The sequence below is a fragment of the Musca domestica genome, unplaced genomic scaffold (genome assembly GCF_030504385.1).
Source record: "Musca domestica strain aabys unplaced genomic scaffold, Musca_domestica.polishedcontigs.V.1.1 85, whole genome shotgun sequence".
Classification (NCBI taxonomy): domain Eukaryota; kingdom Metazoa; phylum Arthropoda; class Insecta; order Diptera; family Muscidae; genus Musca; species Musca domestica.
The window spans coordinates 2,114,341-2,137,686 of record NW_026712418.1 but is presented as its reverse complement, the minus strand read 5'-3'; the positions used below and the strand labels follow the sequence as shown (position 1 = coordinate 2,137,686).

Here is a 23,346-nt window from a genome sequence, read left to right as displayed (position 1 = left end):
ATGATAAAAAATAAAAATCAAAACAAAAACTACGAATGCATGCAGAGATCCGAAGATCGATAAATTCCTATAAGGGTTTTCTAAGCATTTTTCGCCCCAAAACCAAATGTGTGGTTCATTAGCATGGGTTCATCGAATGAGCAAAGATACCATAGTACCATGAATTTAAGGTAGACCATAGCTACCATGAAAAAATTCTTTCCCGGAATCAGATTACAAATACCTACCTCTAGTAACAAATTCAAATTCCTATAACTCGTACAAGTAGGTCTATTTTTTCAACTATCTTAAACTTCTCCTACCTTGTCTTCTTTGTACCATGATTGGAACATGGATTAAGTCTGAATTACACAAATACTACAAGGTAGGATAATCTTGAAAAAAAAAGAGTGATAGAAAAAAGACCATTTACTGTACGCTAGGGAGGATGCATACTTCAATGATATGTCACAAAATACCAAAGATTATAAACACAATACAAAATATTAATAATCTGTTGCAATACTTTACAATTTTCAATAAAACTTTTTTAGGTTTAATTACTTCATAAACCTCTATCCGCCAATATAAAAATATAAACTATAAAAATAATACTAACGACAAACTGATTAAACTAAAAAATTGAATTGGATTTTGCTATGGCTTAGCTTGAATTAATTGTACCATGTTTACACCGAACATGTTTTCATAAAAGGCATTTTTTGGATTTTAAATATTCGTAAAACATTAATTGTACCATGTTTACACCGAACATGTTTTCATAAAAGACATTTTTTGGATTTTAAATATTCGTAAAACATGTAGTTAAGGTATCGATGAAAGCGATAGTGATTAACATATAAAGCGAAAGTGATTAACATATAATCTTAGAACTGTTATTGTCCTTTTCTAACTTAGCCTGATTGTGCATAAATATGCTACGTGCGAATGGGATGAGGTGTAATATTAATGTTAAACAAAAGAGAGTAATGTAAAAGATAATGAGATGCGAGGTGTCTGAATGGCGAGCAGACAAACTTATTACTAGATCAAATAAAATATCGATACATCGATGGTGTCATCGAAAGTTTTCTAGCGCTAGTCGAAAGTCGACTTTCGTATACCTAATATTATAAAAATGTCTGCTCATGGGGGCGATTGGAGCTCCGTAGTAAAACCTCTTTTAAATAATCGTTACGCATTAACAAATAAAAATGAAATCCTTAATATAATTAAGGCTATCACGCGAAGGTGAGTGAAAAGGAATTTTGTCAAAATATTAACTATTGACAGAGAAAAATGCAAAAGAAGTTATGCCAAAACTTGTGCGTATGTGTGTATGCGGCAACTGAACAAAGAAATTTCTTCTTCATAAAATTTGCAAGTTATTGCGAAATTCTTTCATCAAGTTTAAGAATATTTCATTTTATTTTGCAGTGAAAATGAGTTTTTCGACGAGGATAACAATCATTTGCAGTTTTATACGGCTTTTGCTGCCTTAGCTGCGGATAAATTGAGTCAATGCAAATATGGTAAGTGCAGGAAAAATTGTATGTATGCAATGGCGACACACAGGGTGACAAGATGTACCGTTATAGATGGGTTGAGACATTTACCAAGTAGTCAATTGTCAAAGAATATTATTTATTTATTATTTTTTCTTGAAAGAAAAATGGAGTGCTGAGACACAGCTTTCATTAATTTAAAAGGGGGTAATCGAAAGGAAAATGTTCTATTTTGTATTTAAAAAATTCTCTGTGCATATTTAGTTTCTTATAAGAAGAGAATAATGTGTTTTTGTGGAGAACTTTGGTTTTACAGAACCACATATGTTTAATGACCCCAGAAAAGATCGTGATGATATGTTCGCGACTGTCCAGGCTTCGGTGTTTGCATTTATTTTTCAACTCTGGCACCAGATACTCGGTCATGTTGCTAGCCCGTTTTCGTCATAATTTTCAATTTCCTTGAGTGTATTGCAAGTGGTCCTGGAATGCGATGTGATTCAATGTTAACCATGTATTCTAAGAATGGAGTTTTGCCTTAGATTGATATTGTTGTACGATTGCTATTAATTGCTCTGAGTCCACTAAGACTTGTCCAAAGACATGATATTTTAGGAAATTATTAGTCGCATATTCTAGCAGATACAATTCAGACTACATTGAGGCCAAGTCAGAAAAGTAATTCATATGATTCAACTTGTTTTTATATAGAAGTATTATGACGAAGTGACTCATCAAATTCCTGTGAAAAGTCGACTTAATTTAATTGTTTTATATTCATTAACATGGGTAAAATAATAACATTTTGTATTTTTTTTTATCTTTCCAGCAGTCTCACAAACACAAATTCATGAGGCATGCGCCATTCTAATACGATTCATATTATTGCGCTTGGGCAAGGTCTGCGTCTATGAAATAAAATGGTTGTTACCGGCTTTGAAAAGCCTATGCGAAGGCAAACCATCAACTTCATCTCAAACGAAATCAACATCCACAGCAACAAGTGCAGGGGCTGGCGGTGCTGGAGCAACTGCAGGCAGTAATAATGCTAGCTCCTCAAATACCAGTGCCACCGCAGGTGCTGGTTCAACAAATGTCTTGCAATTTGATTATAATGCTGTCGCGGCTGTGCTGAAGAGCAGCAAATACCCAGAAAATACAAAAAGTATTGTTGCCGCCAGTAGTTCCACAGGTGGTGGTAGTAATGCTGGAGAAAAGGATTCACCTAAATCGGAGATAAAAAGATCTCGTTCCGATTTGTCTTCTATAATTATACATCAGTTAACAGCGCCATTGGAAGCCGGTAAAATGACATGGGCTCCCCTCAGCGAAGAGTTAACCGACTGTTCAGTAAGTAATGCAATCTGAATAACTCAAGTGCATTGTTATCATAAATATCTTTGATTTTAGGAGGTATTCGCTTCAAATGCTGCATATCTACAGTCTTTGAATGGGGCGGACATTATCTTGGATGTCTGCTCGTCATTACCAATTTTGACCCGTTATCGTCTTAAATATCAAGAGACCATCGCTAACTTGGCTGGCAAACCATTGTATTTGCCTTTGACACAAGTAGAAGCCACACAAATACGAAACACTTTGACACATATGGTCACCGATATCTCCATATTGTCACAAGCTTTGACATTACCTATTTTACAACCATTGACACCCAGTCGCATAGCTAAACTTTCGAAATGTGCTATTTCCGCCTTGTATTGCGCTGTTTTAGCTTCAATTGCCAGCAGTGTTTTGAATATGTCGTCTACGGCAAGTACCCAAAAATCAACAACCTCTGGCGGATCAACTGCTTCATTGTCTACACAATCATCGAGTAAGGATGCCGATGACAACGAAGAGAATGCCCGCACAGTGGTCGACAAAGCATTGGAAATTTATACAACTATTGGACAAATGTTTAAAGAATCAGCTCGTTCACACATTTATCAAAACCATCTATGTTTCGGTGCATGGCTCCTGGTAAGCGGTATCCAAGGAGCTTTGGGCGCTTCAGGCAGTACCAGTACAAGTATGAGTAAAGATGATATATCGAAACAGGCTAAAAGTAAATCTGGTGAAAGTATTCAACCAACTGCATCTGCTCGTGTAAATCTCTTTAAAGTTCAACAGGGATTTGGTGTTTTGAACGCAGCCATTGCCAATCACTGTATAAAACTCTTGACAGAACTTATAGATGATTTAAAAATCGAAACAACTTCGTCTATGGATATTCAACAGCAGCAGCAGCAAGGACAAAGCCAACCTTCTACAGCTGCTTTGCCAGAGCCGGCAAATTTTGATGTCTTAGAAAACTATACAACTTTGCAAAGAGTAATGCGTGTCCTTAACACAGCCACATTACATCAGCTGTTTACCTTCTTGGCCACTGTTACCTACCGTAAAGCCTGCAATTTGAAACGTGCAAACACTAAAGATCGTACAGAATGTGAACCAATAAGCTACTCAGATTCAACAACGTATTTTAATGATACCCTTTCATGCTCAGACAATTCAGAGGAGGATGATAGTGAAAGTTATCTGGGTCATTGGTTTAAAGAAACTCTTCAACCTGAATCGGCCGATGAGAATCAATCGGTTGACAATAATGATAAGAACAATGAAGGACAGAAATCGAATTTAGTACCAGCCTTAGATGAGCCTCATGAATACCTGGATTTGGCGGCACAAATTTTCTGTTTCATGGATCAATTTTTCTCCCAAAAACATAGTTATCTTCAGAGATACGTTAAGGCTGGCCTATCTGATCAGCAAATGCTTTTGATGGCTAACATACTTAAAGATTTAGATCGTGATTCCGCCAGAGGAAATGAAACAGAAACCAACACATGCAACAAATGGCAATCGGCAATGATAAGATTTTCCGGAGCAGTTGGACGTTATCTTCACAATTTGGTATCGGCGTCTTTGCTGAGTGAATCTTTGCAGTCAAATCTTTTGCAACATCTTGGAGTATCGCCCTGGTCCAGCGAAACCAACACATGGCCATTGCAGGTCTACCCAAGCACTCTTTCAGTATTGGTACAGATTTTATTGCTAAAACCCACGCAAGAAAAAGAAGCAGCCTGTCTTTCTGTTTGGCATCGTTTGATCAATACTCTAGTAGAGGGCGTATGTGGATCATCTTCGACAAATCCTCCAACAAATGTTGATTATGAGGACCTTAATATGGAGCATGCCCAGCTTTTGCTTTTCCTGTTCCATTCATTGAATCTAATGCAAAAGAAATCTATACTACTTTTAACAGCCGGTGGTGTGATACGGTGTGCCGAAGTTTGTCGTGATATATCTAGTGACAAACCCATAAGGAATAGTCAAATTATTTTGCTATCCCGTTTACTTCTCTTCTTGGAATATCTGATGAAACATTTGTACAATGCCCCATCAGAGCTATTGGATTCAGTCCGATGGAATCTCTTCAGCATTAGCACTATGCATGAAAATCAAAAGATTGCCGATTTATTGAATAATAAGACCAAACTGACTTCGTTTGTTCGCAAAGACATCGAGGATGAGTTTCGTAGAAGTGCAGCTGATTGTATGTCAAGTGAGTTTAGGATATAAACATAGGTTGATTAAATTTATTTATTGTGTTGTTCTTCTGTTTTCAGATATTCGTCCGACGTTCTACTCGCTAACTCTTGTAGGAGATACATCTCCAACAAATCAAGAGTTCAAATTAGATGGTTTGGCATGGAATTTCATCCTCTGCACCCCGGACAAATTAAAATATCCCTTATTGGTAGATGCACTTATTGATATTTTGGGCATTACGGATATGACACTGTCATGGCATTCTCGAGATAGTACACATACTCTGTGTGCCATACGTTATTGCTTTAGCATATGCTGGAAGCTATTGCTGGGTCTACCGCCATCAACCACACATGTCGAGCAACTACAAGTTGACAAGAAACCTAATTTGCATTCACTGCTATGGTCCATTCGTTGCCCAACTTCGCATTATCTTATTGTCAACAGTCTAATTAAACAAGGCATGTACACGCAATTCGCCGAAACTTTGTGGAATACCATAACCGATCGTGTCAGTGATGTACGTTTTAGTTTGAAACAAACAATTCTGGGCATTGAATCTTGCAATGAACATATTAACAAAGGCAAGTTCCCAATACCATATTTTAGATAATTTAAAAGAAGTGATTTAAAAATTATTATAATAATTTTCTCTATTTATTTATAGCCAATCCACCACTCTCATATATAATTTTATTGGATGCTTTATTATCGCACATGCAAGCCGTTGCTTGGGCTGAAAAGGAGGGCATTAAGCCCCAGCGATCCTCTTCAAATAGTAATACAGCAGTAGCAAGTCCAACTACTGGTTCTTCGCCGATAGCAGCTGGAGCAAGTGCCGACGAATCGACATATGCTTCAACGCAATTTGATAATAATGAACAAAAGAGTGAATCTGATTCTGGCAATGCTATTGCCTTGCAAGAACGTCACCAATCATCTAAAGAACTTCTACAAATGTTGGTCAATACGTACAAAGTTCTACGCGATACAGTTCGTCACAAAATGGTGCAAATTTTACCATTGGCCAATGTTACGCCAGATAATATTCTGGAATGTATACTGGCCATTGTAAATTCCAATAATTCATATTGCACAGATTTATGTTCACAATTCCTAAAATTGTTGGACAATAAAAATAAGGAAGTTATAACAGGTGATTGGTGTGAATCCCTGCCAGTGTCCGATGCTATTTTCAATACATCCAATAGTGGTCAGCAAACACAACAATACCCCGCTGAAGTGTATACCCTTACCGTAATTGAATCACACATTACTGAATTGACCCGAGACAATTACTACTCGACTTTGAATTCTTTCAAGCATTGCCTGAAGAGTCTTTTTAGTTTGATGAATCTTTTGTTGACATCATCACAACAACAATGGCAGCAGGATAGCGCTTGCAAATCCCTCATAGAAGAGCAACTAAAACCCATGCTCATAGAGACTATGATGGACGCACGCATGGAATATGTTTTCGATATTGCCGAGAAATGTTTGCTAACATTAATGCAGGGAGTCGATCAAGCTTCAGAGCAACAGCAATTCATGTCATACAACTATATACTGAAATATCACTATCGTTTTCTAATGGAATATGCTGAGGAAGCGAAGAACTTCCCACCCTCGGTGCAGCAAAGTTTGATATTTGATGAATCGCTATTGTTCGCGTTTGTTAAGTCAATGTCTGCAATGTTGGAGAAACCCATGGGTATTAAAGCCATACATCAATTCTTTACCCAGAAAAGCACTGACACCTCTCCGACGGCGATTAAACCCAGTTTGGTGGATTTGTTGTTGTCCTTTACGGGTACTAATCTATCAATGTCTTATGCTCGTAAACTCTTAGAATTTGTTGAAAAACTATTCCAAATAGCCCAGCAACCAGACTCGGCATTCCCACTAGAGGAATTGAGAAGTTGCTTTGGAGAGTTGGCCAGTGTTGAGCAACAACGTATCAAGTGTTGGCTAACACATGTTATTTATGGCCCACAAAGTGTTATCTCACAACAAACAGAAACTCCCGTGGAAAAACAATCTTCGGCCACAGGTGTGCCAGCCACAACATCCAGCACTTCATCCAGTAATGCCCAGACACCCACAAATATGGCAACCATTTCTGCCATAGCCTCTTTATCGGAACAATTTGGCAATCAATCGTCAACATTGGACAATGCAGAAGCAATAGATGAAGACAATGCCGCAAATCAACCCTCAGCTGCTGCGGCTGCGGCTTCAGCCACTCAACAGAATAGCTCGGCAGCTGCGCAATCGCTGAGTATTTGGCCTCAACAAACCACAACGGCTGGTAATAGCAGTTTCTTGGCTACAAATCAGTCAGAACCTTTGTCTACCACTCAAGACGAGCAATTACAAAATCAACAACAGAGCGAAAGAAATGGAGCTCTACTGCTAAATGTTATCAAATATATTGTACATGATGGCAAGACAACCGCAATCGGCTCAAACACAACCAACAATAATGCCGTGGCGTTGCTTTTATTCCAGTCTTTGCTTCAACTGGGTCAAACATTGATTTCTCCATCTTCACATGAGGCCAATGATTTCTCTGATATTCTACAAATAATGATTTGCTTGGCCGATTGTGCCCAAGGCAAGGGCCATTCAACACTGTTCAATGCCACCATTATGTGGTTGGAAATTACCAAATTCCAGATTTTAGAAAAGACCCAGAGTCTACACAAGTCGCTCATAATGTCGCCCAACATCTTGGAAAACGTTAATGCTCTGTTAAAATATCTGCATGAGTTGCTACAAAGTTTGGGACACAGAGGCAGCAAACACCAACAACAGCCTGCCTGGGATGATGACATTCAAACCGATTTGGAAGATTTAATGGACGATCTTGCCAACGATCAGCAAGGAGACGATGACTCATTTGTTGAGGACTCGGACGAGGATAGCCTTAACAACAAATTGTGTACGTTCTCCTTAACGCAAAAGGAATTTATGAATCAACATTGGTATCATTGCCACACCTGCAATATGGTCAATACAGTCGGTGTTTGTTCGGTATGTGCCAGAGTTTGTCACAAGGGACATGACGTTAGTTATGCTAAATATGGAAATTTCTTTTGTGACTGTGGTGCCAAAGAGGATGGTTCTTGTCAGGCTCTGAGAAGGCGGGTATCTAGCGGTACAACGACTGGAGATAGTCGTGGACAACAAAGTGACTATTCAACATCGGGAATATACTCCAGTAGCAATAGCAGTGGAACGAGTGGCGTCTTGTCACAGTCGAAACGTGCACAAACACCGCCCTCTCAAAGCTGTTTAAGCCAGCAACAACAACAGCAACATCACCAACAGCAACAACAACAAAATTCCAATTCAGCTTTGCAAATGACAACCAATAATTTCCTAATGTCCTCCTCTGCGACAAACGAACGCATTTCTTTGCTCTCCAGACTATTGGAGGGTTCCAAAGAAGCCCTACAAAACACCGACCAGTGGACTAATATTGTGAAATGTATTCTCGAGTTCTTTGATGTTATAATGCCAGCCATCAAAGAGAATTGTGATCTCTTTTCGATTGTGGGCTGTCATCGTAGAGCAAAAGCAGCGCTTTTGCGTCTCCATGGAGAACAAACGTTCCAACATACCGATCAATTGATGTTACCAACATTGGGCTCGCAAGAAGGTGCCTTTGAGAATGTACGCATGAGTTATTCCGGCGATCAGGGACAAACCATTAAACAATTGTTATCATCCGGTTTGGTGCGACGAGTAGCCTTGTGTTGCCTTTCTTCGCCCCACGGCAAACGCCAGCACTTGGCTGTATCCCATGAAAAAGGCAAAGTAACAATTCTTCAACTGTCAGCCTTGCTAAAACAGGATGCTGCCAAACGTAAACTGACATTGACACAACTATCTTCGGCTCCCATACCATGTACTGTGCTCTCGTTGACTGCAAATCCAGCCAATGAAGATTGTTTGGCCGTATGTGGTTTGAAAGAATGCCACATACTCACATTTACCAACACCGGGGCCACAAGTGAGCACATTGTTTTGACCCCACAACTGGAGAATGGTAATTTCATTAAGAAAGCCCTGTGGCTGCCAGGATCCCAAACTATGCTGGCTTTGGTTACTGCAGACTATGTTAAAATTTATGAACTTTCGGAGGATACCTATAGTCCAAAATACTATTTCCTGGTGGCAGTGGGCAAAATACGTGACTGCTGTTTTGTATATCAGGATGGTGTTTACTACATGCTTATAATAGCCTCATCCGGCTATATATACTATCAAAAACTTGACGATCAATCACTGGCCAAACATGGAGATTTCTATGTAACAAACACCTTGGAATTAAATCATACACAAATTAAAGATGTCAATGGACAGGAGGGAGGTGGTGGTGTTTCCATCTACTACTCGCATACCCTGCAATTGTTGTTCTTCAGTTATTCGGTTGGCAAAAGTTTTGTTGCTCCCCTAACAGATGTCAACAAGGGAGTAAGATGTATTACCCATCTACAAATATCGCCCGGTTCCTCGAAGAATTCCTCCAAGGGTCCACCACAGCCTCTATGTCAGTGGACGGAAATACCCGGCCATCCAGGTCTTATCTGTGCCATGATGCACACATCTAATAATCCAGTTATATTTATGTTTACACCCGAACGTATTCTGATGCAAGAAATAAAGGCCCAATCCTCCAAGTCTCGCATTATGGATATGGTTGCCATACGTCATACAGTGGCTGGCGTTGAGAAAACAACCCTTATATTACTCTGTGAAGATGGAAGCCTGCGAATATTTACAGCCAATCAGGAGACAACCTCATTCTGGCTTTCGCCACAGGTCCAACCGTTAAGTAATCAATTGTACACCTCGAATTTGAGTAGCAAATCAACTTGTTCCAATGGAGCGAGTAAAAAATCGAAACGTAAATCAAGTCATCAACAAAAGACAACAGGTCCGAACGGCAATCCCATTTTCCCCATTGACTTTTTCGAACATTGTACCATGCTGCCAGACGTTGATTTTGGTGGCAATGATTTGTTACAAATCTACAATAAACAGAAGCTTAAAATACGCCTCTTCTCTACGGGAATGTATGTTGCCTCTACCAAGGCAACCGGCTTTACATTGGAAATATATAATAATGATCCGAACAATATGGTTATTGTGGGAATACGGGTACTGCTGGGAACACAAGATCCACACCGAGCACCACAAAGTGTTACTATATTGGGTAGGACAATACCAACACCAGTACGTCGAGCTCGATGGTTTGATATCCCACTGACACGAGAAGAAATGTTGCAATGTGACAAATGCCTCAAGGTGGTATTTGGAAAATCAAGAGATCCCGACAATGTTTGCATGCTTGATTCCATTGAGGTATATGGTAAATCTAAAGATTTAGTTGGTTGGCCCGATGATACGGATGAAGTTGCTGGTGGTGGGCCATCGTCTTCAGCGAATGTCGCCGGTAGTGGTTCAGCAACTGCTACATCATATGGTGTTATGGGTACCTCTGGAACTTGCTATGAAGGCTTCAACTCCATTACCCAGTTGGATAGAATGGTAACTATGCTGCTGGAAGTACTCGATTGTTCATTAAGTCTATTGGGTACAAATGCCCTGACTGGTACTATAAAACAAAAGGCCACAAATACTGCGACATCTTTGTTATTGTTGCCAACTCCTAACCAGGTGCAGGTACAATCAAGATATGTTTTAGCCACACTCTTTGGCAATCGCCAGGCCTATCACAATTACAAGGATTATGAAATGTTGGTATATGTCAACGATGAATTGAAGGTAAGCAAGCAATTACAAATATATGGAACGATATGTTAATTTTGTTATTTCCCCCATCATCCTATAGGTTCTCAAATCCAAGCTAGCCAGTCGTGAAACATTGAGAGACATAGATCCTGAAGCCTTCTACCGCTTGGTTCTTATGGTACGTGGCATTGCCACAACAAGACCCATGACATTGACGAAAATCTGCTTGGACAATAAATTCGAAATAGTTGCTGATTTAATGGAATTCGTGGAAAAGCTATACGAAATCACTCCAGCCATAGATGAGCCAACATCAATTGTACGCCAAGGTCTGTCACACACTGAGACAATAGTACATTGTCTGGTCGAGATAATGCATGCGTTTGCTTTGGCCGACATTTCTCAAGTGGAGAGGGTTACTTTGATGTTTATAAAACTATTGAAAAACGAATCCAGTGTTATATCCCACAGCGCCAAAGAGGCCATAATATTGTTGCTTAGTCCACGTTCTAAGCGCAGAAAAGTGGCCATTATAACACCAACATTGTGTTCTACACCAACGCCGCCGGCATTATCAACCACTGCTTCTATGGTCAATACTGCAGCTGTGGTAGGTGCAGCTGGTATGGGTAACGAGGATGACACCTTAGATGAGGCGGCCGGTATAGTAAATCCTGTGGTGGCAGCTGTTGGTGGAGGGTCTTCTTCACCGCCCTCTTCCGTGCAACGTAGCGGTAGTGCGGAATATGTAACAGTTCCCGGTGCAGTAGCCAATGACCCCAATGCATTGGTAGATCCTTTGGAAGCATTTATGGGTAGCGGTTTCCCTCAACTTTTGGGACTACAACAAGATGCAGATGATGAAGCCATTATGGATATTGCCATTGCTTTAAGTTTACAACAACACGATGGCAGTGGAGCCGAACCGGCTCTACAACATTTACAACAAGGACTTTCGAATTTGCAAGGAATGCGCAATGCTGCCGCTCAATTACAACACGCTCAACAACAACTACAGGCTGTGGCAGCGGCTGCGGCTGGTGGTGGTGGTAGTAGTGGCAGCGGTGGGGCTGCTGTGTCTTCAGCTGCTGGCTCAGATGATGAGGGCTCCAATGTGGCAACAGATGGTTCAACCCTACGCACTTCACCTGCTGAACCGGTGGGAAGTGGTGGTTCAGAAAGTGGAGGCAGTGGTGTTGAATCAATTGGAGGTACCTCGGGTAGAAGCAGTACATATGAAGGTGATGGTGGTGGTGCCACAGCTTCACCGCCACGTGCCAGCGGTGGTAGCATGACAGGTGCCAGAAGTTCTGCTAAAGGAGCAGCAGGAACAGCAGTTGGTGCTAGCGCCCTAACCAACGTTGCACCTACAGAAATGCCAACAACGAGTCGAGCAGCAGCCTTAGAGGCCAGTCAAAGCAACGATACCGAAGATAATGATGCTACTGAAGATGAAAAATTGGCCAAGTTACACGATTTAAGGTAATTTTAGCGTTTTTGCCTCTTTAAATCTATATCTAATAAATGTCTCGTTTTTCACAGAATTGCAATTTTGGGTAGCATCATCTCCAACATCAAGACTCTTGATGACTGCAATGGTTTGCAAGCCATACCATTGATCCAGGTCATACTAATGCTGACCACCGATTTGAATGGTAACAATGAGCGTGACCAGAAAATCTTAAACGATCTACTTACAGCTCTAGTTGAGTATGTTGAAATGGACTCCATTTCAAATGCTTCGAAGGTATGTTTTGTGTAAATCAGAAATGTAATGTGATGCAATTTTAATTTCCGTTTTTAATTCTAGATGAAAGACAAGAATCTTAAAAATGAAGTTCGTTTGGCCCTACTGTCTCTTTTCGGTGTTCTAATGGGCAAAACGAAATCGAAACAGGCTGGAACAACTTCACCACCACATCAATTCAAGGATAACGCCTCGTTTGTGGCCAGTACCACAGCTAGCATTCTAAGCAATAATGGAGCCTTTACATTCTGTTTGGTTGTTATGGAATCATTATTGCAACATTGGAAACGTGTATCCAGCGAACAAAATCAAGCATCGGTTGCTGCGGCGGCAGCGAGTGGTATTGTTAGTGCAATTGCCACTGGTCCCAGTAATAGTGTTACTACGCCTGTTGTCAGTGGTTCGGCGGTAACACCAACACAGAATAGCCTCTTAAAACCAATTCGTTATGGTCCCAAGCCTGATTTGTCAACACTGATACCACATAACTATTTGAAAAACTATCCCGACATATTTGAATCGTACGATGCCCTTCTAACTGAAATGTCTGTACGTCTGCCGTATCAAATTTTACGTCTATCGGCCACACATCCCGGCACCTATGACTGGTATCATTCATATTGTGAAAATATGACTTACACTTTGTGTGAATACATGATGTTAAATTTGAATGCCTTATTGAGGCGTCAAGTGCGGAAGCTGTTGATGTACATTTGTGGTAACAAGGAGAAATTTAGAATGTTCCGTGATGGCCATTCATTGGATGTACACTTTAATTATGTTAAAGATTTGTGTAATCTATACAATACGAAGGTGAGTAATTTTTTATTTTAGTTTTTTTTTTTTTCATTTTATTGCAAATGAGGCTTAATAAGCTACGCAAGCAGGCACGACAATTATCACAAATCGATGAAAACATATCAATAGAAAAGTGTTGGCATTAATCTGTTGGTAGGCCGTAGTTAGTTTTGTTGTTTAAAAATGGTCAGACTTAATCCTATTTTTGTTAGAAATATTTGCTTGCGGTATTTATAACAATTCTCGCCCACAAATTATGGCCTGCTGGTTCCTTCAATGAAAATACGTACCGTTGCAGCGTTTTGGTTAATGGAGGAGGTAGATGAATACCCACAAATTTGTTCATATTAGCTCTTAGGGAATAGAGTCTTCCTTAGTTAATAATTAAGTTAGCACCCAGGCATTTCAAATAACCAACAATATGAACCAGAAAATCACTAATGAACAGCGCCACTCACGGTTTCGGTAGAGAAAACATACTGATTTTGTTTTAAACAGGTTAATTTGCAGTTGATTTTGAAGGGTGGATATATCAAAAAAGTTCGAGGGTGACTCTTAAAAACATTCAAAAGAGCATATCCCAACACTGGGACTGGAACCATTTTAAGGCACATTTTAATGGCAAGAGAGAAGATTAATTTTCTGTATTATTGAAAAAATTGGCTGTCATCTTGAATTTTTAAGAGCTTTTTATTTGTATTTGAAGCTAGCAAGTGTCGGCTAACTCGCCAGCGAAAACTCCACCTTAAAATTTTTTAGTACTCAAGATGCACAATTTGTTTAGTTTGCCAACATTTTTATACCCTCCACATTACATAGTATGGAGGGTATATTAAGTTCGTTATTCCATTTATTGTAACTCATCGAAATAATAATTTTAGACCTAACAAAGTATATATGTATATATTCTTGATCAGCGTAAAAATCTAAGACGATTTAGCCCCGTCTGTCTGTTGCAGGTCAAGTTCGAAGATGGGCTATATCGGTTCACGATATCGTATATAGCCCCCATATAACGGTACCTTCGATATTCGGTATTTGGATGATTTTAGGCGCATTTTTCAATGGAATTGTCTAAAATTCTACACAAAGAGTTCTTTGTGGGTACTTTACTGCTTGTAAGATAATTTTCTATATAAGTTCAAGATCTGGTATATCACCTCGATATTCGGTATTTGGATGATTTTAGGCATATTTTTCAATGGAATTGTCTGAAATTCTACACAAGGAGTTCTTTGTGGGTACTTTACCGCCCGGAAGATAATTGTCTATATGGGATATCGTATATCCCCTATATAACGGTACCTCCCGATTCGGTATTTTTATGATTGTAGCCAAATTTTTCTATGGAGTTGTCTCAAAATCCACACCAGGAGTTGCTTCCGAGTATTTTACTCCTTGGAAGAGAATCGTTACGATATCGTATATACCCCATGTAACGGTAGCCCCGATATTCGGTATTTTGATGATTTTAGTGACATTTTGGATCGGAATTGTTTCAAATTTCGTATTTAAAGTTTGAAGCTCGAAATGAGTACTACAACTTATGCCAGAAAGTTTCTATGCAGGCCCACGTCTTTGCATAGCCCACATATAACGGTATCTCCCTTTATCCGGTATTTTGATGATATTAGCAATATTATTCACTGGAATTATTTCAAATTTGATGATATTAGCGACATTATTTACATTTTGTATTTCAAGTTCGGAAAAATTACTTAAGCAGGCCCACGTCTTCGTATATCCCCCATATAACGGTTTTCATTTAAGTGGTATTTTTCGACGCATTTTTTTTAATTATTCAAGATCTTTCCAAATGGTGGAGGGTATTGAAAAATAGTTTTTTATCAAAACTTGAAGGTGTCATATATTTTTCAAGTTTTTGCTTTTTCGGAAGAAATAATAAGAAATGGTTTACCTTTTCCATCAAAAAGTCTTTAAAATCGGTCATTTTGTAGTTTACCGAGGAGGATATTAGTAAAGCCATTGCACAATGGACACACATTCAGTTTTTCTGCCCAAACTATTTCAACCTCTACATATGTAAGACCTTGAAACCAAAAGTGACTTTAATATCAACTTTCAGAATTTCACCTCTATCCCTTCCCTAGACAAAATTGTGAGTCAAAATTAGTACCATTTAGAACTTTTTCAAAAAATTCCAGCTATATTCCTTCACCCAATTTTGTGCCACTTTTCGAACAACTATATAACACATTTCCAAAACCACCTCCATATGTCCCGACTACACTCGAACGGCGAGTCTTATATCAAATTACAAGCACTATTCACCCAATACCAAATTGTACAGAATACGACACTTAAATAGTAATACAACAACTCGATTATGAACCAATTTTGCTCCCACTCGATACGAGGAAAATATACTCACTCATTCGAGCAACATCGAAAAATTGAGCTTGCTCGAATTTTTTTCTGCTCCTGGGAGAGCTCTCACTCAAATTCGAGTAAATTTCAATTTTTGAACAAATTAGAGCGCATTTTTCGAAGGTCTGCTAAAAACATCCTTCTATAAACGAGTATTTCTCGACAACTTTTGAAATTATTTAATTATTTTTTTTAATGAATTTTTTTTCGTCACTCTTTTTTTTCAGAACCTTGTCTTAACCAATCAATCAATACCAATTCTTAGCTACGACTCTTTAGTTGAGCTAACGGAACATTTACGGACGTGCCAGGAAATTTCACAAATACGTACCGGAAATTGGCAAAAGTTCTGTCTCATTCATGAGGATGTTATACCAGTTCTAATCGAAATTGCCTGTTATCAACTGGATGATGGTGTGTCGCCAATAATATTACAATTGTTACAAGCTGCCCTCTGCAATAATATACAGGCTGTAAAACAACAACAGCAATCGGAAAATGGTAGCAGCTCATCTAGCGTTGCTGGTGGTTCTAAAATGCGTGGAGATCGTGATAAATCGGAAGAAATTGAAATGACTTTTGATTCGAAGTTTGACTCCACGCATTGTTCCACATTTGTCCATCAAATATTCCGCTTCGTTTCCGATTCATTGCTGAATAAATTTGTGCGTATCTTCTTGTTGGAAACCAACATAACATCGATCCGCTGGCAGGCCCATTCCTTGGTGTATGCCATATATGATTATGCCAACGAACGACAGAAGGAGAAATTGATAAATATTTTATGGAATATGTGGCCTTTGGTGCCGCAATTTGGACGTCGTACAGCCCAATTTGTTGATATTTTGGGTTATTTGACGTTAAGCACGAAAACAATAACCGAACGTTTGCCAGAGTTTACCGAAAAGGCTGTAGAAGTTTTGAGACAACAAAACGATTTACTTTCCAAACATCCGAATGCTTCTATCTACACATCGCTGGAGCAAATTCTGCAAATGAATGGTTACTATTTGGAATCGGAACCTTGCTTAGTTTGCAACAATCCAGAGGTGCCCATGGCCAATATCAAATTGCCATCCATTAAATCGGATTCTAAATTTACCACCTGTACCATGATTGTAAAACTGGTCCAATGTCATACCATATCCAAACTTATAGTGCGCATTGCTGATTTGAAACGTACGAAAATGGTAAGGACCATCAATATTTACTACAACAATCGTACAGTGCAGGCTGTGGTGGAGCTAAAGAACAAACCAGCCATGTGGCACAAAGCACGTACTGTCACTCTGCAATCGGGCCAGACAGAAGTTAAGGTGGATTTCCCCCTACCGATTACGGCCTGTAATTTAATGATAGAGTATGCTGATTTTTATGAAACTGTAACGGGTTCCTCGGAAAATCTCCAGTGTCCCAGATGTAGTGCCGCCGTGCCCTCATATCCCGGTGTTTGCGGTAATTGTGGTGAAAATGTATTCCAATGCCATAAATGCCGCGCAATTAATTACGACGAAAAGGATCCGTTCTTGTGTCACTCATGCGGTTTCTGCAAATACGCCAAGTTTGACTTTAGTATTTACGGACGCATATGTTGTGCCGTTGATCCAATAGAATCGGCAGAGGATCGAGCCAAAACTGTGCACATTATACATTCTTCTTTGGAAAGAGCTGATCGTATCTATCGCCAACTGTTGGCCAACAAACAAATGCTGGAATTGCTTTTGCAAAAATACGCTGAACATGGATCTTCTGATCGCTTGATGGATGAGAGTTTGGGAACCATACACAGCAATTCGCAGGTGAATAAGATCATACAATTTTTGGCACAAAAGTACTGCGTGGAATCGCGTTCATCTTTCGAAGAACTCTCGAAAATTGTGCAAAAAGTCAAGGCATGTCGCAGTGAATTGGTGGCCTACGATCGTAGTCAAATGGATCAAAGCAGTTTGCCACACACTCCCGATAAACGGGACAATTTTAATATCAACAAATGTTACGGATGTGCCCTGGCCTCAACCGAGCAATGTTTGACGTTGCTCAGGGCCATGGCCTCAAATTATGAGTGCAGATTGGTGTTGTACAGTCAGGGATTGGTTGAAGAATTGGCTCAACATAATCTGCGCCGTGGCACTGCACAAATCCAAGATGAAGTACGAAATTTGCTGGTGTTGCTCACGAAGAACAACAAGGATGCCTGTATGAATTTGCTCGAATTGATCAGTGATCGTGTCAAGTCTGCCTTGCTGGGCTCGATACCCCTAACCAATATCGACTCGGCAATATACCATGAAATGGAATTGCTAAGAGTTTTAATATCGCAGGATGATTTTTGCTGGGAGCAAAAGTTGAAAATAGTGTTTGAACTCTTCTTACACACCTGCCGGTGTCCAAGAGGGCCAGTTTATTCGGTTATACAGCCATGTCTACACATAATGCTTAAGTTGATATCACCAACAATTCCCTCGCCGAAGTTGAAACGTGATTTGAGTCCCTCGACACTGTCCTCAATAAACTGTGTTGAAGGCCTCAGTGTCGATTTCCAGAAATGGCTACAAAATGACCCGCAACACTCATTTGAGGCCTGGAAGGCACGTATGCCCTCCAGTTCGCTGGCTCAACAATCAAAAAGCTACAAAGCCCTTGTCGCAGCAGCGGCCCAGAATTCATTGCAGGATGAACATATTTTAGCTGTTGTACTGGAATCGGTTCAGCATGCCGAACAGGTGGCCCATAAACCCACTCCGGAGAGACAACTTTCAAATGAGTCTGCAGGTTCTGCGAATGCCAACAGTGGTGCCACCACTGAAAGTCGAGAGAATCGTCGGAAAACGCTGAGGGAAAATTATCTGCGCGAGAAATATGGACAGCGTTGGCGTTTGCGTCATCTGAATCGTGGCCAACCCTACAAACCTCTGCAATTGACAGCAACTTGGTTGCAACCAATTTTATTCAACAACAATTCCCGCTTTAGACGTCCCCTCGTTTGCACCTTGATCACCGTATTGAGTCGGACCCATGATCGTAAACGTGAAATTCTCAATTTACTTACGACCTTCTTGAAGCATGTAGGCGAAGCTGGTGAGGCCAGCACAGACTTTTTGTCCTTGTACCGTTTACTAGCAGTGGATACACCTTGGCGTGAATACTTAGCACTAAAGGGTGTTCTCGTCGAGATATCGCAACTGTTGGCAGAAGAAATCAAAAAAATTCACCGCCTAGAGGAGACCACACTTTCTTCGGATCTATCTCAGGGATATGCATTACGTCAATTTGTTGAATTGTTGGCCCTTTTCCTGGACAGTCCACAAATACGCCAAGTCTATAAAACTCGTCTTCTGGGCCCGGTACTTGAGGGCTATTTGTCTTTACGTAAACTAGTAGTGCAGCGAACCCGCCTAATTGATGATGCGCAAGAAAAGCTTTTGGATATGCTCGAGGAAATGACCAGTGGCACTGAAGAAGAGACTCGGGCATTTATGGAAATCCTAATTGACACCGTTGAGAAGACACCAATGAAGGATATAAAAACACCTGTTTTCATATTCGAACGACTCTATTCGATTATACATCCCGAAGAAAATGATGAATCGGAATTTTTCATGACGCTCGAAAAGGATCCTCAGCAAGAAGATTTCCTACAAGGTCGTATGTTGGGCAATCCCTATCCCTCCAGCGAACAGGGATTGGGACCCTTGATGCGTGACATTAAAAATAAGATTTGCACAGATTGTGAGCTGATTGCCCTGCTGGAAGATGATAATGGCATGGAATTGCTGGTAAACAATAAAATCATTAGTCTCGATTTACCAGTCAAAGATGTCTACAAGAAGATTTGGTTGGCCGAAGGTGGCGAGAGGGATGCCATGCGTATTGTATATCGAATGCGAGGTTTATTAGGCGATGCTACCGAAGAATTTGTTGAGACATTGAATAATAAATCCCAGGAAGAAGTAGATACGGAACAATTGTTCCGACTGGCAAATGTATTGGCCGATTGTAATGGCCTAAAAGTTATGCTCGATCGTATTGGAAGTCTTCAGAATATAACCAGATGTCGAGAGTTGATACAAGTACTGCTGAAATTATTCCTAATTTGTGTAAAAGTACGTCGTTGCCAAGACGTTCTCTGTCAACCGGAATTGGGAGCAGTCAACACTTTGCTCAAAGTCTTACAAATGTGTCTGCAATCCGAGCCGGACTCGATTCAATCATCTGTCACGGAACAACTTTTGGAAATCATGGAAACAATACTGTCAAAGGCTGCCAGTGATACTTTGGACTCATTCTTACAATTCTCTTTGACCTTCGGTGGACCCGAATATGTTACTGCTCTGATTTCATGCACCGAATGTTCCAATGTTCGCAACAACCCATCGGTACTAAGGCATCTGATACGTGTTTTGGCTGCATTGGTCTATGGCAACGAAGTTAAAATGGCTCTACTGTGCGATTACTTTAAGGACACACTTGACTTTGATAAATTCGATTCGGAACGTACCGCCGAAGAGGAATTTAAACTGGAACTGTTTTGTGTTCTGACAAATCAAATTGAACACAATTGTATTGGCGGCACTCTCAAGGATTATATCGTCAGTTTGGGTATAGTTGAGAAAGCCATTGACTACATCACCCGTTATGCACCGTGCGTTAAGCCAACCCTATTGAGAACTGATTCGGACGAGCTAAAAGAGTTCATTTCCCGACCAAGCCTTAAGTATATTTTACGATTCCTCACCGGTCTGGCTACAAAACATGAAGCTACCCAGGTGGCTATTAGCAAAGACATCATACCCATCATTCATCGTTTGGAACAGGTGTCGAGCGATGAACATGTTGGCAGTTTGGCTGAAAATCTCCTAGAGGCTTTGTGCACCGATGCTGCCACAGCATCTCGGGTTCAAGAAGTCAGAGACTTTACACGGGCTGAAAAGAAACGTCTAGCCATGGCCACTCGAGAGAAACAATTGGATGCCTTGGGAATGCGCACCAATGAAAAGGGCCAAGTGACGGCCAAGGGCTCCATTTTGCAGAAAATAGAAAAACTACGCGATGAAACCGGTCTCACATGCTTTATCTGTCGCGAGGGATATGCTTGTCAACCAACCAAAGTCTTGGGCATATATACGTTCACCAAACGCTGTAATGTGGAGGAATTCGAAATCAAATCTCGCAAAACCATTGGCTACACAACGGTTACCCACTTCAATGTGGTACATGTTGACTGCCACACCTCAGCCATACGCTTGGCTCGTGGTCGTGATGAATGGGAGAGGGCCAGTTTACAGAATGCCAACACCCGCTGCAACGGTCTACTGCCACTTTGGGGACCAGAAGTTTCCGAGGCAGCATTTTCAGCTTGTATGACGCGCCACGCCAGCTACATGCAAGAGAGCACACAGCGCTGTGATATCTCCTACAACAATAGCATACACGATCTTAAGCTGTTGTTAATGCGTTTCGCATGGGAACGCAGTTTCCATGAAGATGCCGGTGGTGGTGGTCCCCAATCGAATATGCACTTTGTGCCCTATTTGCTTTTCTATGCCGTCTATTTGCTGCTCTCATCACGCTCAGCAGCCCGCGACAGCAAAACATTGGTGGCCTATCTAACAGCACCGCCCTCAGAAAAATGGCTAGAAACGGCATATGATGTAGAGGGTCCACTCTATATGTTGACCGTTTCACTGGCTCTCCACTCTCACGAAACATGGCAAAAACATCGTATAGCTCATTTAAAACGATTGGTTGCTGTGGCGCAAGCCCGTCATGTATCACCTTCGGTGTTGTGCAAAGCATTGCTATCACCGGCCGATAGGCAGGAGAAAGAATACTCTGTCTACAAGCCTTACTTAATGATATGGGCCCTCTTGGATCTGCTATATAGTACGCTGTTCAAAACTGTAGCTACACCTAAAGAAGAAGACTGGTCGATCTCTCTGTTCAATTACATACGTAAAAACGATGAAACTATGTTGAAGCATACCGACTCGATATTGGAGACGTTCACAGATGATTTCCTGCCCTGTACATCGTTTGAGGAGTTCTGTGATGTTGCTGGTAAGTTGGGAATTTATCGTTAATGAGAAGTTGTTGTTAATAAAAAATGTGGTTTCTTCTTCTTCTTGCCTTAGGTCTTTTTGGTGATATTGAAAACCCACAAACATTTATTGAGGATGTCTTGTCCACGTTGCCCACAACGGTAGCATCATCGGCTGCGGCATCTTCCTCATCCTCAAGTGGTTGAGATAACGCGTTTGAATTACGAAAAAATAAATACGAATTGAAAATGAATTATTAAATGTACTAACCACAAAGAAATATTGAATTCATTACTAATCCACTAGGCCCCGCCCCCGCCCCCATGCATGTTGATTTGAAACTTTAATGGGCTCCTGCTTTCAACAATAAATGGCATAAAACTACGTAGATTGTTGCAAAATAAACATATACCATTTAAATGCACTTTTAACAATTAATACCAATAACAAAATAATCGGAATAAATTATTCACATGTTCAAATATGTGTTATGTATTTTGCTGATGGAGAGGGAAGGATACAGAAAATGGAAACGGGAAGAGAGGTGGCCAACTTAGGCATGCAAAGCAAAATATGTCGAAAATAGCATCAAATTGTAGAATAAGTTTAGATTTGTTCGAATTGGTCACCTTTGGTACGAATTATGGCCTTCAAACGGCCAATGAAACCGTCACGCGCTGCCTGAATGTTGTTTTACGGTATTGTGGCATATTTCCGGCGTAGCGCATGCTTGAGGTGATCGACATTTTGGTATTTATTAGTGCCAACCTTGCTTTCGAAAAATACTCCAGACACAATAGTCCAACGGATTGGTATCCGGAGATTTTGGTGGCCATTGTGCGCTGGAAATGAAGCGAGGAACCTCATTTTGTGACCATTCTTGGGTGGCGCATGCTGAGTGCGATGGTGCTGAGTCCTGTTGAAATGTCCAAGGTCTGCGGCCAAAATGTTTGCGTGCCCAAGGCTTTAATACACCCTCCAAAATACGGGTTGCCCATATTCGAAAGACCCATCTGGCAACGCCATAACTTTTGACAGAGATGTCACATCGCTTAATGACATACCGCGTTTGAAGCGTCAGTCCAAGCAGATTTTTACCATGAACCAATACACGCCACGCGAGCGCTGAAATAGTTGAAATTTACAAGAAGTCAATTGTGAAAATTCAACGTGCTTTTAAAACATTAAAAAATGTGAGAAGTGCGCCTTCTAAGAACACCATTAAGCGTTTATACGAAAAATTTTCGACTGGTAAGGCTCTTTCTAATCCGAAGAGGCCATATAAAAGTCGACCAAGGCGATCGGCCGAGAATATCGCTGCCGTATGAGCCAGTGTTGAGAGGTCCCTCAAAAACGCCGTTCTCAGCAGTTGGGCATGGCTCGGTCCACTTTACAACGGATTATTCGCATTAATTTGAATTTGTTCCCGTACAAAATTCAATTGAAGCAAAGAATGTTGCCTGCGGACAAGCCTCGTCGATTGGAATGGGCCCAAAGGTCCGTCGAATATGGGCAACCCTGTATTTTCGCTATAATATTCGATATTTATTCTGATGCCACGGTCGATGAATACGAGCGG

At 40.6% G+C, this 23,346-nt stretch overlaps 1 protein-coding gene across 2 annotated transcripts; it reads left to right on the top strand.

Moving 5' to 3' along the window:
• Nucleotides 1-1,098: 1,098 nt before the first annotated feature.
• LOC101891628 (protein purity of essence) lies at nucleotides 1,099-22,251 on the top strand. Of its 2 annotated transcripts, none has more exons than XM_005178870.4 (11): nucleotides 1,099-1,230; nucleotides 1,417-1,511; nucleotides 2,317-2,834; nucleotides 2,895-5,049; nucleotides 5,114-5,620; nucleotides 5,704-10,829; nucleotides 10,897-12,278; nucleotides 12,339-12,543; nucleotides 12,607-13,356; nucleotides 15,957-21,786; nucleotides 21,861-22,251. In XM_005178870.4, exons 1-11 carry the CDS (start codon nucleotides 1,118-1,120, stop codon nucleotides 21,971-21,973), a joined length of 16,794 nt encoding a protein of 5,597 aa, XP_005178927.2. In that variant the 5' UTR covers nucleotides 1,099-1,117; the 3' UTR covers nucleotides 21,974-22,251. The 2 variants fall into 2 exon arrangements, with proteins under 2 accessions (XP_005178927.2, XP_005178926.2); XM_005178869.4 differs by having other exon boundaries at nucleotides 2,314-2,834.
• The last annotated feature ends 1,095 nt before the right edge of the window (nucleotides 22,252-23,346 follow it).